This window comes from Cyanistes caeruleus, chromosome 35 (genome assembly GCF_971803275.1).
Source record: "Cyanistes caeruleus chromosome 35, bCyaCae1.hap1.1, whole genome shotgun sequence".
Lineage (NCBI taxonomy): Eukaryota > Metazoa > Chordata > Aves > Passeriformes > Paridae > Cyanistes > Cyanistes caeruleus.
Window position 1 is genome coordinate 1049982 of NC_141736.1, and position 14921 is coordinate 1064902.

The 14921-nt window shown below is 45.4% G+C and overlaps 1 protein-coding gene across 3 annotated transcripts in view; it reads right to left on the minus strand.

The window, feature by feature from the left end:
• The window catches only part of DNM2 (dynamin 2), a 78660-nt gene that overhangs the window by 19009 nt on the left and 44730 nt on the right, over positions 1 to 14921 (minus strand). The window contains exons 13-16 of one of the 3 annotated variants that reach the window (XM_086871361.1): positions 13315 to 13344; positions 7361 to 7412; positions 3738 to 3749; positions 395 to 508 (exon numbers count right to left, since the gene is read on the minus strand). In XM_086871361.1, the coding sequence (XP_086727487.1) occupies positions 395 to 508; positions 3738 to 3749; positions 7361 to 7412; positions 13315 to 13344 (208 nt within the window). The remainder of the gene's footprint in view (positions 1 to 394; positions 509 to 3737; positions 3750 to 7360; positions 7413 to 13314; positions 13345 to 14921) is intronic. The other 2 variants (XM_086871362.1, XM_086871363.1) reach the window with 2 other exon arrangements.

Here is a 14921-nt window from a genome sequence, read left to right on the forward strand (position 1 = left end):
CCTGGGAAAAGGGGGGAAAAACCACGGAATTCCCGGAATTCCCACACGGATTCCTGGAATTCCCTTCCCAAATCCCATTATTTCCCCTCCCAAACCCCCAGAATTCCCGGAATTCCCACCCCAAATCCCATTTTTCCTCCCAGAATTCCCAGAATTCCCGGAATTCCCGGAATTCCCGTTTCTACCTCCTCATCCTTGTACCAGGAGAGCGACTCCGCCGTCAGCACGAACCAACATTCCTTGGATCCTCCCGGGAATTCCCACCCCAAATCCCGTTTTTTCCACCCAGAATTCCCAGAATTCCCATTTTTTCCCCCAGAATTCCCATTTTTCCACCCAGAATTCCCGTTTTTTCACCCAGAATTCCCAGAATTCCCGGAATTCCCGGCTCTACCTCCTCATCCTTGTACCAGGAGAGCGACTCCGCCGTCAGCACGAACCAATATTCCTTGGATCCCCCTTTCATGATGCTGATGTTGTTGATGGTCAGCCACCCCCTCCGGATCACCTGGAACGTTCCGGAATCTCCGGGATCCCGCTCCGGGATCGCCCCAAATCCCTCCCCCCTCCCCCCCCTCCCGGGGAGATCCCGAATCCCGCCGGGATCGGCAAAGGGATCCCGGAATTCCCGGGGGGATCTCGGTGGGAATCGAGGAATTCTGGGGGAAATCCTGGAATTCTGGGGGGATCCCGATGGGAATTCCGGAATTCTGGGGGAATCCTGATGGGAATTCCAGAATTCTGGGGGAATCTTGATGGGAATTCCGGAATTCTGGGGGGATCCCGATGGGAATTCCGGAATTCTGGGGGAAATCCTGGTGGGAATTCCAGAATTCTGGGGGAATCTTGATGGGAATTCCGGAATTCTGGGGGAAATCCCGGAATTTTGGGGGGATCCTGATGGAAATTCCGGAATTCCGGGGGAATCCCGGTGGGAATTCCGGAATTCCGGGGGAATCCTGATGGGAATTCTGGGGGAAATCCCGGAATTCTGGGGGAATCCTGGAATTCTGGGGGAATCCCGATGGGAAATCCGGAATTCTGGGGGAAATCCTGGAATTCTGGGGAAATTCCGGAATTCCGGGGGGATCCCAGTGGGAATCGAGGAATTCTGGGGGAAATCCTGGAATTTTGGGGGGATCCCGGTGGGAATTCTGGAATTCTGGGGGAAATCCTGGTGGGAATTCCGGAATTCTGGGGGAAATCCCGGAATTCTGGGGGGATCCCAGTGGGAATTGCAGAATTCTTGGGGAAATCCTGGAATTCTGGGGGGATCCTGATGGGAATTCCGGAATTCTGGGGGAAATCCTGGAATTCTGGGGGGATCCTGATGGGAATTCCGGAATTCTGGGGGAAATCCTGGAATTCTGGGGGGATCCTGGTGGGAATTCCGGAATTCTGGGGGGATCCTGGTGGGAATTCCGGAATTCTGGGGGAATCCCGGTGGGAATTCCGGAATTCTGGGGGAAATCCTGGAATTCTGGGGGGATCCTGGTGGGAATTCCGGAATTCTGGGGGAAATCCCGGAATTCTGGGGGAAATCCTGGAATTCTGGGGGGATCCCAGTGGGAATTTCGGAATTCTGAGGGAAATCCTTGAATTCTGGGGGGATCCCGGGGGGAATTCCGGAATTTTGGGGGAAATCCTGGAATTCTGGGGGAAATCCTGGAATTCTGGGGGGATCCCGATGGGAATTCCGGAATTCTGGGGGAATCCTGGGGGGAATTGCGGGATGGTGGAAGATCCGGTGTGGATCAGGATTCCCAGTTCGGATCAGGATTCCCAGTTTGGGTTTGGAATTCCCAGTTCAGGTTTGGAATTCCCGGTTTTCCCTCGGTGAATTCCCAAGGAAATCCAGGGAATCTCCTCCGTTCGGGGCTGAATCCCAAAAATTCCCAAAGATTTTATTTTCCCCTCCTGCTTCCCAAACTTTGGGAATCTCCCGGGAATCCCATCCCAAAAAAAACCTCCCAGGGATCCATCCCGGATTTTTGGGGATTTTTGGGAATTTTTGGGGATTTTTTGGGAATTTTTGGGAATTTTTTGGGATTTTTTGGGATTTTTTTGATTTTTTGGGAATTTTTTGGGATTTTTTGGGGGGATTTTTTTTTTATTTTTTGGGGATTTTTTTGGATTTTTTTGGGATGTTTTGGGGGATTTTTTGGAATTTTGGGGATTTTTTTGGGTTTTGGGGATTTTTTGGGAATTTTTGGGAATTTTTTGGGGATGTTTTTGGGATTTTTTGGGGGATTTTTGGGAATTTTTTGGGGTTTTTTTTGGATTTTTTTAGGGATTTTTTTGGAATTTTGGGGATTTTTGGGAATTTTTGGGGATTTTTTTGGGAATTTTGGGGATTTTTTTGGATTCTTGGGATTTTTTGGGAATTTTTTGGGATTTTTTTGGAATTTTGGGAAATTTTTTGGGAAATTTTTTGGGAATTTTTTGGGGATTTTTGGGGGATTTTTTTTGGGATTTTGGGGAATTTTTGCGCGATTTTCCCGGTATTTTGGGGGATTTTTGGGAATTTTGGGGATTTTTGGGATTTTTGGGAATTTGGGGGATTTTTTTGGGGTTTTTGAGGGATTTTTGGGATTTTTGGGAATTTTTGGGGATTTTTTTTGGGGAATTTTTAGGAATTTTTGGGGATTTTTTGGGGGGGATTTTTTGGGAATTTTCGGGGATTTTTTGGGGGATTTTGGGGAATTTTTGCGGGATTTTTTCGGATTTTTGGGGGGATTTTTGGGAATTTTGGGGATTTTTTGGGATTTTGGGGATTTTGGGGGGATTTTTTTGGGAATTTTTTGGGAATTCTGGGGATTTTTTTGGGGATTTTTGGGAATTTTTTTGGATTCTGGGGATTTTTTGGGAATTTTTTTGGGAATTTTGGGGATTTTTTTGGATTCTTGGGATTTTTTGGGAATTTTTTGGGATTTTTTTGGAATTTTGGGAAATTTTTTGGATTTTTTGGGAATTTTTTGGGGATTTTTGGGGGATTTTTTGGGGGGATTTTGGGGAATTTTTGCGCGATTTTCCCGGTTTTTTGGGGGATTTTGGGGAATTTTGGGGATTTTTGGGATTTTTGGGAATTTGGGGGATTTTTTTGGGGTTTTTGAGGGATTTTTGGGATTTTTGGGAATTTTGGGAATTTTTGGGGATTTTTTTGGGGAATTTTTAGGAATTTTTGGGGATTTTTTGGGGGGGGATTTTTGGGAATTTTGGGGATTTTTGGGATTTTTGGGGGATTTTTTGTGAATTTTTTGGGAATTCTGGGGATTTTTTGGGGGATTTTTGGGAATTTTTTGGGATTCTGGGGATTTTTTGGGAATTTTTTTGGGAATTTTGGGGATTTTTTTGGATTCTCGGGATTTTTTTGGGGATTTTTTTGGGGAATTTTTGGGATTTTTTTGGGATTTTTTTTTGAATTTTTGGGGATTTTTTTTGGAAATTTGGGGATTTTGGGGAATTTTTGGGATTTTTTGGGATTTTTTTGGGATTTCTGGGGATTTTTTTGAGAATTTTTTGGGATTTTTTGGGATTTTTTTGGGAATTTTGGGGATTTTTGGGGATTTTTGGGGATTTTTTGGGAATTTTGGTGATTTTTTTGGAATTTTTGGAATTTTTGGGGATTTTTTTGGGAATTTTTGGGATTTTTGGGGGATTTTTTGGGGAATTTTGGGGATTTTTGGGAATTTTTGGGAATGTTATCCCGGCGTTTTTCCCGTTCCGTTGGTACTTACCAGGATCTCCCCCTTTGGATGCGCAAAAAAAAGGGGGAAAAAGGGAAAAAAAGTGGGAAAAAAGCGGGAAAAAAAGAGAAAAAAAGAGAAAAAAGTGGGAAAAAAAGGGAAAAAAAGAGAAAAAAGGGGGAAAAAAGCGGGGAAAAAGTGGGAAAAAAGGGAAAAAAGAAGGAAAAAGGGGGAAAAGCGGAAAAAAAGCGGGAAAAAAAGCAAAAAAAAGTGGGAAAAAAGCAGGAAAAAAAGGGAAAAAAAGAGAAAAAAGGGGGAAAAAAGGAGAAAAAAGCGGGAAAAAAAGGAAAAAAGCGGGAAAAAAGCGGGGGAAAAAGTGGGAAAAAGCGGAAAAAAAGGCAAAAAAGGGGGAAAATGTAGGAAAAGAAGGGAAAAAAGCGGGGAAAAAGCAGGAAAAAAGCAGGAAAAAAGCGGGAATAAAGCGGGAAAAAAGGAAAAAAGTGGGGAAAAAAGGAAGAAGAAAGGGGCGAAAAAAAGCAGGAAATAAGGAGGAAAAAGGGGAAAAAATGGGAAAAAAAGGGGAAAAAAGTGGGGAAAAAAGCAGGAAAAAAGGGAAAAAGGTGGGAAAAAAAGCAGGAAAAAAGCGGGAAAAAAGCGGGAAAAAAGTGCGAAAAAAGCGGGAAAAAAGGGAAAAAAGCGGGAAAAAAACAGGAAAAAAGGGGGAAAAAGGGAAAAAAATGGGGGAAAAAGGGGGAAAAAAAGGGAAAAAAGCGGGAAAAAAAGTGCGAAAAAAGTGGGGAAAAAAGGGAAAAAAAGCGGGAAAAAAAGCGGGAAAAAAAGCAGGAGAAAAACAGGAAAAAAGGGGGAAAAAGGGGAAAAAAAGCGGGGGAAAAGCGTGAAAAAAAAGGGAAAAAAGTGGGAAAAAAAGTGCGAAAAAAGCGGGAAAAAAGTGGGAAATAAGCGGGAAAAAAGCAAGGAAAAAGGGAAAAAAGTGGGAAAAAAGGGGAAAAAGGTGGGAAGAAAGCAGGAAAAAAGCGGGAAAAAATCGGGAAAAAAGTGCGAGAAAAGTGGGGAAAAAAAGGGGAAAAAGGGAAAAAAGGGGGAAAATGGGAAAAAAGGAGAAAAAGTGGGAAAAAAAGCGGGAAAAAAGCGGGAAAACAGCGAGGAAAAAGGAAAAAAGTGGGAAAAAAGCGAGGAAAGTGGGAAAAAAGTGGGAAAAAAGCAGGGAAAAAGCGGGAAAAAGGCAGGGAAAAAGGCGGGAAAAAAGGCGGGAAAAAAGGGGAAAAAGTGGGAAAAAAGCAGGAAAAAAGTGGGAAAAAGGCGGGAAAAAAGCGGGGAAAAAAAGGGAAAAAAGCGGGAATAAAGCGGGAAAAAAGGGGAAAAAGTGGGAAAGAAGTGGGGAAAAAAGCGGGAAAAAAGGGAAAAAGGTGGGAAAAAAAGCAGGAAAAAAGCAGGAAAAAGGCGGGAAAAAAGCAGGAAAAAAGCGGGAAAAAGGCGGGAAAAAAGGGGAAGAAGTGGGGAAAAAGCAGGAAAAAAGCGGGAAAAAAAGCAGGAAAAAAGCGGAAAAAAAACGGGGAAAAAAGGGGAAAAGGTGGGAAAAAAAGCAGGAAAAAAGCAGGAAAAAGGTGGGAAAAAGGCGGGAAAAAAGCGGGAAAAAAGCGGGAAAAACAGGAAAAAGCAGGGAAAAAGTGCGAAAAAAGCGGGAAAAAAGCGGGGGAAAAGGAAAAAAGCGGAAAAAAAGTGGGAAAAAAACGGGAAAAAAGCGAGGAAAAACGGAAAAAAATCAGGAAAAAAAGCGGGAAAAAGGCGGGAAAAAAGGGAAAAAAGCGGGAAAAAAGTGGGAAAAAAGGGGAAAAAGTGGGAAAAAAGGGGAAAAAAGCGGGAATAAAGCAGGAAAAAAGGGGAAAAAAGTGGGAAAAAAGCAGGAAAAAAGCGGGAAAAACGGAAAAAAGCGGGAATAAAGCGGGAAAAAAGGGGAAAAAGTGGGAAAGAAGTGGGAAAAAAGCGGGAAAAAAGGGAAAAAGGTGGGAAAAAAAGCAGGAAAAAAGCAGGAAAAAGGCGGGAAAAAAGCAGGAAAAAAGCGGGAAAAAGGCGGGAAAAAAGGGGAAGAAGTGGGGAAAAAGCAGGAAAAAAGCGGGAAAAAAAGCAGGAAAAAAGCGGAAAAAAAACGGGGAAAAAAGGGGAAAAGGTGGGAAAAAAAGCAGGAAAAAAGCAGGAAAAAGGTGGGAAAAAGGCGGGAAAAAAGCGGGAAAAAAGCGGGAAAAAAGCGGGAAAAACAGGAAAAAGCAGGGAAAAAGTGCGAAAAAAGCGGGAAAAAAGCAGGGGAAAAGGAAAAAAGCGGGAAAAAAGTGGGAAAAAAACGGGAAAAAAGCGAGGAAAAACGGAAAAAAATCAGGAAAAAAAGCGGGAAAAAGGCGGGAAAAAAGGGGAAAAAGCGGGAAAAAAGTGGGAAAAAAAGGGAAAAAAAGCGGGGAAAAAGGAAAAAAGCGGGAAAAAAGCAGGAAAAAAGCGGGAAAAAGGCGGGAAAAAAGTGGGAAAAAAGGGAAAAAAGGGGGAAAAAAGGGGAAAAAGTGGGAAAAAAGTGGGAAAAAAGCGGGAATAAAGCGGGAAAAAAGGGGAAAAAAGTGGGAAAAAAGCAGGAAAAAAGCGGGAAAAAGTGAAAAAAGCGGGAAAAAAGCGGAGAAAAAGCGGGAAAAAAGCAGGAAAAAGGAAAAAATCGGGAAAAAAGCAGGAAAAAAGGGAAAAAAGCGGGGAAAAAAGCGGGAAAAAATCGGGAAAAAAGCGAGGAAAAAGGAAAAAATCGGGAAAAAAAGTGGGGAAAAAAGCGGGAAAAAAGGGAAAAAAGTGGGGAAGAAGTGGGGAAAAAAGGAAAAAAAGAGGAAAAAAAGTGGGAAATGTAAGGGGAAAAAAAAATTGGGAAGAGAAAAAGGGAAATGAGAGGAAAACCAGGGGAGAAAAAAAGCGGGAAAACAGCAGAAAAAATTCCCGTTACGAGCGGTTCACGAACGATCCCGGCGTGAATTCCCGAAAAAAAAATAAAAAACCCGGGAAAGGAAATTCCCACGGGGAAAAAAAGGGTTGGGAATTCCTGGAATTCTTGGGAATTCCCCCCCTCCCCCCCTCCCCTCCCCCCCTCCTTCCCGAGGGTTTTCCCGCCCGGTTTGATCCCAAATTCCCGGATTTGGGGTGGTTTTTTTGGGATATCCCGGAATTCCGGGGGTTTTTTTTGGGATATCCTGGAATTCCAGGGGGGTTTTTTTGGGATATCCCGGAATTCCGGGGTTTTTTTTTTGGATATTCCGGAATTCCGGGGGTTTTTTTTGGGATATCCCGGAATTCCAGGGTTTTTTTTGGGATATCTCGGAATTCCAGGGTTTTTTTTTTGGGATATCTCGGAATTCCGGGGGTTTTTTTTGGGATATCCCGGAATTCTGGGTTTTTTTTGGGATATCCCGGAATTCCGGGGGTTTTTTTTGGGATATCCCGGAATTCCGGGGGTTTTTTTTTGGGATATCCCGGAATTCTGGGGGTTTTTTTGGGATATCCCGGAATTCCAGGGGGTTTTTTTTTGGGATATCCCGGAATTCCAGGGGGGTTTTTTTGGGATATCTCGGAATTCCAGGGGTTTTTTTTTGGGATATCCCGGAATTCCGAGGTTTTTTTTTTGGCTGTACCTGGTTTGGGATCGCTCGCTTCTTGTTGGTCTGGGTGTTCCGCTGCTGGGCGCTGGGAAAAGGGGGAAAAACGGGAATTTCAGGGGGAAAAATGGGAATTTTGGCGGGAAAAATTGGAATTTTGAGGGGAAAAATGGGAATTTTGGGGGGGAAAATGGGAATTTTAGGGGGAAAACCTGGAATTTTAGGGGGGAAAAATGGGAATTTTGGGGGGAAAACGGGAATTTTGGGGGGAAAAACTGGAATTTTGAGGGGAAAAACGGGAATTTTGGGGGGGAAAATGGGAATTTTGGGGGAAAAACGGGAATTTTGGCAGGAAAAATTGGAATTTCAGTAGGGAAAATGGGAGTTTCAGGGGAAAAATGGGAATTTTGGGGGGAAAAATGGGAATTTTGAGGGGAAAAACGGGAATTTTGGGGGGGAAAATGGGAATTTTAGGGGGAAAAACTGGAATTTTAGGGGGGAAAATGGGAATTTTGGGGGGAAAAACGGGAATTTTGGGGGGAAAAACGGGAATTTTGGGGGGAAAATGGGAATTTCAGGGGGGAAAATGGGAACTTTAGGGGGGAAAAATGGGAATTTTGGGGGAAAAACGGGAATTTTGGCGGGAAAAATGGGAATTTTGGGGGGAAAACGGGAATTTTGAGGGGAAAAACGGGAATTTTAGGGGGAAAAACTGGAATTTTAGGGGGGAAAATGGGAATTTTGGGGGGAAAAACAGGAATTTTGGCGGGAAAAATGGGAATTTTGGTGGGAAAAATGGGAGTTTCAGGGGAAAAAATTGGAATTTTGGGGGAAAAATGGGAATTCTGGGGGGAAAATGGGAATTTTGGGGGGAAAATGGGAATTTTGGGGGGAAAATGGGAATTTTTAGGGGGGAAAATGGGAATTTGGGGGGAAAAATGGGAATTTTAGGGGGAAAATGGGAATTTTGGAGGGGAAAATGGGAATTTTGGGGGGAAAAACTGGAATTTTAGGGGGGAAAATGGGAATTTTGGGGGGAAAACGGGAATTTTGGCAGGAAAAATGGGAATTTTGGGGGGAAAAACGGGAATTTTGGGGGGAAAATGGGAATTTTGGGGGGAAAACGGGAATTTTGGGGAGGAAAATGGGAATTTTAGGGGGAAAAACTGGAATTTTAGGGGGGAAAATGGGAATTTTGGGGGGAAAACGGGAATTTTGGGGGGAAAAACGGGAATTTTGGGGAGAAAATGGGAATTTCAGGGGGGAAAATGGGAACTTTAGGGGGGAAAAATGGGAATTTTGGGGGAAAAACGGGAATTTCGAGGGGAAAATGGGAATTTCAGGGGGAAAATGGGAATTTTGGGGGAAAAACGGGAATTTTGGGGGGAAAAAGGGGAATTTTGGGGGAAAAATGGGAATTTCAGGGGGAAAAAGGGGAATTTTGGGGGGGGAGGGGCTGATCCCGAGGGGAGACCCAGGGGGGAATTCCAGAGCCAAAATTCCAGAGCCGAAATTCCCGAGGATTTCCCCTCAGAGAGAATTCCAGAGGCAAAATTCCCGAGGATTTCCTCTCAGGTGGAATCCCAGATCCCAAAAATCCCAGATCCCCAAAAATCCCAGATCCCAAAATCCCAGATCCCAAAAATCCCAGATCCCAAAAATCCCAGATCCCAAAAATCCCAAATCCCAAATCCCAGATCCCAAAATCCCAGATCCCAAAAATCCCAGATCCCAAAATCCCAGATCCCAAAAATCCCAGATCCCAAAAATCCCGGATCCCAAAAATCCCAGATCCCAAAAATTCCGGATCCCAAAAATTCCAGATCCCAAATCCCGGATCCCAAAAATCCCAGATCCCAAACCCCAGATCTCAAATTCCAGATCTCAAATCCCAGATCCCAAATCCCAGATCCCAAATTCCAGATCCCAAATCCCAGATCCCAAAATCCCAGATCTCAAATTCCAGATCCCCAAAAATCCCAGATCCCAAATCCCAGATCCCAAAAATCCCAGATCCCAAATCCCAGATCCCAAAAATCCCAGATCCCAAATCCCAGATCCCAAATCCCAGATCCCAAAATCCCAGATCCCAAATCCCAGATCCCAAAATCCCAGATCCCCAAAAATCCCAGATCCCAAAAATCCCAGATCCCAAAATTCCAGATCCCAAAATTCCAGATCCCAAATCCCAGATCCCCAAAATCCCAGATCCCAAAAATCCCAGATCCCAAAATTCCAGATCCCAAAATTCCAGATCCCAAATCCCAGATCCCAAATCCCGGATCCCAAAAATTCCAGATCCCAAATCCCAGATCCCAAAAATCCCAGATCTCAAATCCCAGATCCCAAATCCCAGATCCCAAAAATTCCAAATCCCAAAAATCCCAGATCCCAAAAATCCCAGATCCCCAAAATCCCAGATCCCAAATTCCAGACCCCAAAAATCCCAGATCCCAAAAATCCCAGATCCCAAAAATCCCAGATCCCAAATCCCAGATCCCAAAAATCCCAGATCCCAAATCCCAGATCCCAAAAATCCCAGATCCCAAAAATTCCTGATCCCCAAAATCCCAGATCCCAAAAATCCCAGATCCCAAAATTCCAGATCCCAAAATTCCAGATCCCAAATCCCAGATCCCAAAAATCCCAGATCCCAAAAATCCCAGATCCCAAATCCCAGATCCCAAAATCCCAAATCTCAAATCCCAGATCCCAAAAATCCCAGATCCCAAAAATCCCAGATCCCAAAAATCCCAAATCTCAAATCCCAGATCCCAAAAATCCCAGATCCCAAAAATCCCAGATCCCAAATTCCAGATCCCAAAAATCCCAGATCCCAAATCCCAGATCCCAAAAATCCCAGATCCCAAAAATTCCAGACCCCAAAAATCCCAGATCCCAAAAATCCCAGATCCCAAATTCCAGATCCCAAATCCCAGATCCCAAATCCCAGATCCCAAAAATCCCAGATCCCAAAAATCCCAGATCCCAAATCCCAGATCCCAAAAATCCCAGATCCCAAAAATCCCAGATCCCAAAAATCCCAGATCCCAAAAATCCCAGATCCCAAAAATTCCAGATCCCAAAAATTCCAGATCCCAAAAATCCCAGATCCCAAAAATTCCAGATCCCAAAAATCCCAGATCCCAAATCCCAGATCCCAAAAATCCCAGATCCCAAAAATCCCAGATCCCAAAATCCCAAATCTCAAATCCCAGATCCCAAAAATCCCAGATCCCCAAAAATCCCGGATCCCGAATCCCAGATCCCAAATTCCAGATCCCAAATCTCAGATCCCAAAAATCCCAGATCCCAAAAATCCCAGATCCCAAATCCCGGATCCCAAAAATCCCAGATCAAAAATTCCAGATCCCCAAAAATCTCAGATCCCAAAAATCCCAGATCCCAAAAATTCCCGATCCCCAAAAATCCCAGATCCCAAAAATCCCGGATCCCCAAAAATCCCAGATCCCAAAAATCCCAGATTCCAAAAATCCCAGATCCCAAAATTCCAGATCCCAAAAATCCCAGATCCCAAAATCCCGGATCCCAAATTCCAGATCCCAAAAATCCCAGATCCCAAAAATCCCAGATCCCAAAATCCCGGATCCCCAAAAATCCCAGATCCCAAAAATCCCAGATTCCAAAAATCCCAGATCCCAAAATTCCAGATCCCAAAAATCCCAGATCCCAAAATCCCGGATCCCAAATTCCAGATCCCAAAAATCCCAGATCCCAAAAATCCCAGATCCCAAAATCCCGGATCCCCAAAAATCCCAGATCCCCAAAAATCCCAGATCCCAAAAATCCCAGATCCCAAAATTCCCAGATCCCAAAATTCCCAGATCCCAAAAATCCCAGATCCCCAGAAATTCCAGATCCCAAAAATCCCAAATCTCAAATTCCAGATCCCAAAAATCCCAGATCCCAAATCCCAGATCCCAAATCCCAGATCCCAAAAATCCCAGATCCCAAAATTCCCAGATCCCAAATCCCAGATCCCAAAAATCCCAGATCCCAAAAATCCCAGATCCCAAAAATTCCAGATCCCAAAATTCCCAGATCCCAAATCCCAGATCCCAAAAATCCCAGATCCCAAAAATTCCAAAGGGAAAATTCCCAGGATCCCCCAAATCCAAAGGAAAATTTCAGGATCCCAAATCTCAAAGGGAAAATTCCGGGATCCCAAATTCCAAAGGGAAAATTCCAAAGGGAAAATTCCAAAGGGAAAATTCCGGGATCCCAATTCCAATCTCCCGGCTCCCATCCCTGAGCAGGATCCTGGGAATCCTCGGGAATCTCCCGGGAATCCACGGGAATCCCTGGGAATCTCCCGGGAATCCATGGGAATCCATGGGAATCCCTGGGAATTTCCTGGAATCCTTGGGAATCTCCCGGGAATCTCCCGGGAATCTCCCAGAAATCCCCGGAAATCCCCGGAAATCTCCGGAAATCCCCAGAAATCCCCGGAAATCTCTCCGGGAATCCCTGGAAATCTCACAGAAATCCATGGAAAACCCCGGGAATCTCCCGGAAATCCCCGGAAATCCCCGGGAATCTCTCCGGGAACCCCCGGGAATCCCCCAGAAATCCCCGGGAATCGCCCGGAATTCCGGGAATCCCCGGGAATCCCCGGGAATCTCTCCGGAAATCCCCGGGAATCCACAGAAATCCATGGAAATCCCTGGGAATCTCCCAGAAATCCCCGGGAATCCCCCAGAATCCCCCGGAATCGCCCGGAAATCCCCAGAAATCCCCGGAAATCCACAAAAATCCCCGGAAATCCACAAAAATCCCCGGAAATCCCCGGGAATCTCTCCAGGAAGCCCCGGGAATCGCCCGGAATTCCGGGAATCCCTGGGAATCTCCCAGAAATCCACAGAAATCCATAGAAATCCCCAGGAATCTCCCAGAAATCCCTGGAAATCCACAGAAATGCACGGAAATCCATGGAAATCTCTCCGGGAACCCCCGGGAATCCCCCAGAATCTCCCAGAAATCCCCGGGAATCCATGGGAATCTCTCCGGGAATCCCCAGGAATCGCCCGGAATTCCAGAAATCCCCGGGAATCCCCGGGAATCCCCCAGAATCCCCGGGAATTGCCCGGAATTGCGGGAATCCCCGGGAATCCCCGGGAATCTCTCCGGAAATCCCCGGGAATCCCCAGAAATCCCCGGAAATCTCCCAGAAATCCCTGGAAATCTCCCAGAAATCCCTGGGAATCTCCTGGAAATCCCCAGAAATCCCCGGAAATCCCCAGAAATCCCCGGAAATCCACGGAAATCCATGGAAATCTCCCAGAAATCCCCGGGAATCCCCGGAAATCCCCCGGAAATCCCCGGGAATCTCCCAGAAATCCCCGGAAATCCCCGGGAATCTCCCAGAAATCCCCGGAAATCTCCCAGAAATCCCTGGGAATCTCCCGGAAATCCCCAGAAATCCCCGGAAATCCCCAGAAATCCCCGGAAATCCCCGGGAATCTCCGGGAATCTCCCAGAAATCCACGAAAATCCACAAAAATCCACAGAAATCCCCGGGAATCCCCAGGAATCTCCCAGAAATCCCCGGAAATCCCCGGGAATCTCTCCGGGAATCCATGGAAATCCCCGGGAATCTCACAGAAATCCATGGAAAACCCCGGGAATCTCCTGGAATCCCCCGGAATCTCCCGGAATTCCGGGAACCCCCGGGAATCCCCGGGAAATCTCCCAGAAATCCCCGGGAATCTCTCAGGGAATCTCCCAGAAATCCACAAAAATCCATGGAAATCCCTGGAAATCCCCGGGAATCTCTCCAGGAATCCATGGGAATCTCCCAGAAATCCATGGAAATCCACGGAATCCCCCGGAATCCCCGGGAATCTCTCCAGGAATCCATGGAAATCCTTGGGAATCTCCCAGAAATCCCCAGGAATCCCCCAGAAATCCCCGGGAATCTCCCGGAATTCCGGGAACCCCCGGGAACCCCCGGGCTTGGCGCCGGTACCCACCCGGAGGCCGGGGGCTGCTCAGTGAAACAGCTGGGCCGGGAGAGCCGCGGAACATTCCGGAAAACCCCGACGGATCCCGGGGAAAAACGGGAGGAGAGAGCGGGAAAAGCGACCAGGAACGACGGAAAAAGAGAGAAAAAGAGAAAGAGAAAGGGAAAAAAAGAGGGAAAAGAGAGAAAATTCCAGGAAAAAGCAGGAAAAGAATCCGGGGATTTAAAGAGGGGAAAGATCCGGGGAAAAATTCCCGGAATTCGAGGAGGGAAAAGGTCGGGAAAAGGGAAGGGGAAGGGGTTTTTGGGGATTTTTGGGGATTTTTGGGAATTTTTGGGGATTTTTTTGGGGGATTTTTGGGGAATTCCTGAGGTTTTCCCAAAGAATCTGAGGGAATTTTGGGAGTTTTGGGTGGGAAATGCCCAAAAATGTGGGAGAATTTGGGAATTTTGGGAATTTTCCATGGAAATCCCCAAAAAAAGCGGGAGAATTCCAGGAATTTTGGGAATTTTGGGTGGGAAATCCCAAAAAAAGCGGGAGAATTCCGGGAATTCCGGGAATTTTGGGAATTTTGGGTGGAATTCCCAAAAAAAGCTGGAGAATTCCAGGAATTTTGGGAATTTTGGGTGGGAATCCCAAAAAAAGCGGGAGAATTCTGGGAATTCTGGAAATTTTCCATGGAAATCCCAAAAAAAGCGGGAGAATTCCTGGAATTTTGGGAAATTTTGGGTGGGAAATCCCAAAAAAAGGGGGAAAATTCCCGGGAATTTGGGAATTCCAGGAGAAAACCTGGGAATTTGGGAATTCTGGGATGGAAATCCCAAAAAAAGCGGGAGAATTCTGGGAATTTTGGGGTGGAAATCCCAAAAAAAGCGGGAGAATTCCCGGGAATTTTGGGAATTTTCCATGGAAATCCCAAAAAAAGCTGGAGAATTCCAGGAATTTTGGGAATTTTGGGTGGGAATCCCAAAAAAAAGTGGGAGAATTCTGGGAATTTTGGGAATTTTAGATGAGAAGTCCCAAAAAAAGGGGGAGAATTCCAGGAATTTGGGAATTTTGGGTGGGAAATGCCCAAAAATGTGGGAGAATTTGGGAATTTTGGGAATTTTCCATGGAAATCCCCAAAAAAAGTGGGAGAATTCCAGGAATTTTGGGAGTTTTGGGTGGGAATCCAAAAAAAGTGGGAGAATTCTAGGAATTTTGGGAATTTTAGGTGAGAAGTCCCAAAAAAAGGGGGAGAATTCCAGGAATTTTTGGAATTTTCCATGGAAATCCCCCAAAAAAGCAGGAGAATTCCAGGAATTTGGGAATTTTGGGAATTTTGGGGTGGAAAAAGTGGGAGAATTCCGGGAATTCCGGGAATTTTCCATGGAAATCCCAAAAAAACCGGGAGAATTCCGGGAATTTTGGGAATTTTGGGGTGGAAAAAGCGGGAGAATTCCGGGAATTCCGGGAATTTTGGGAATTTTGGGACGGAAATCCCCAAAAAAAGCGGGAGAATTTGGGAAATTTGGGAATTTTGGGATGTTAAAAGCGGGAGAATTCCGGGAATTTTGGGAATTTTAGGATGGAAATCCCCCAAAAAGTGGGAGAATTTGGGAATTTTGGGAATTTTG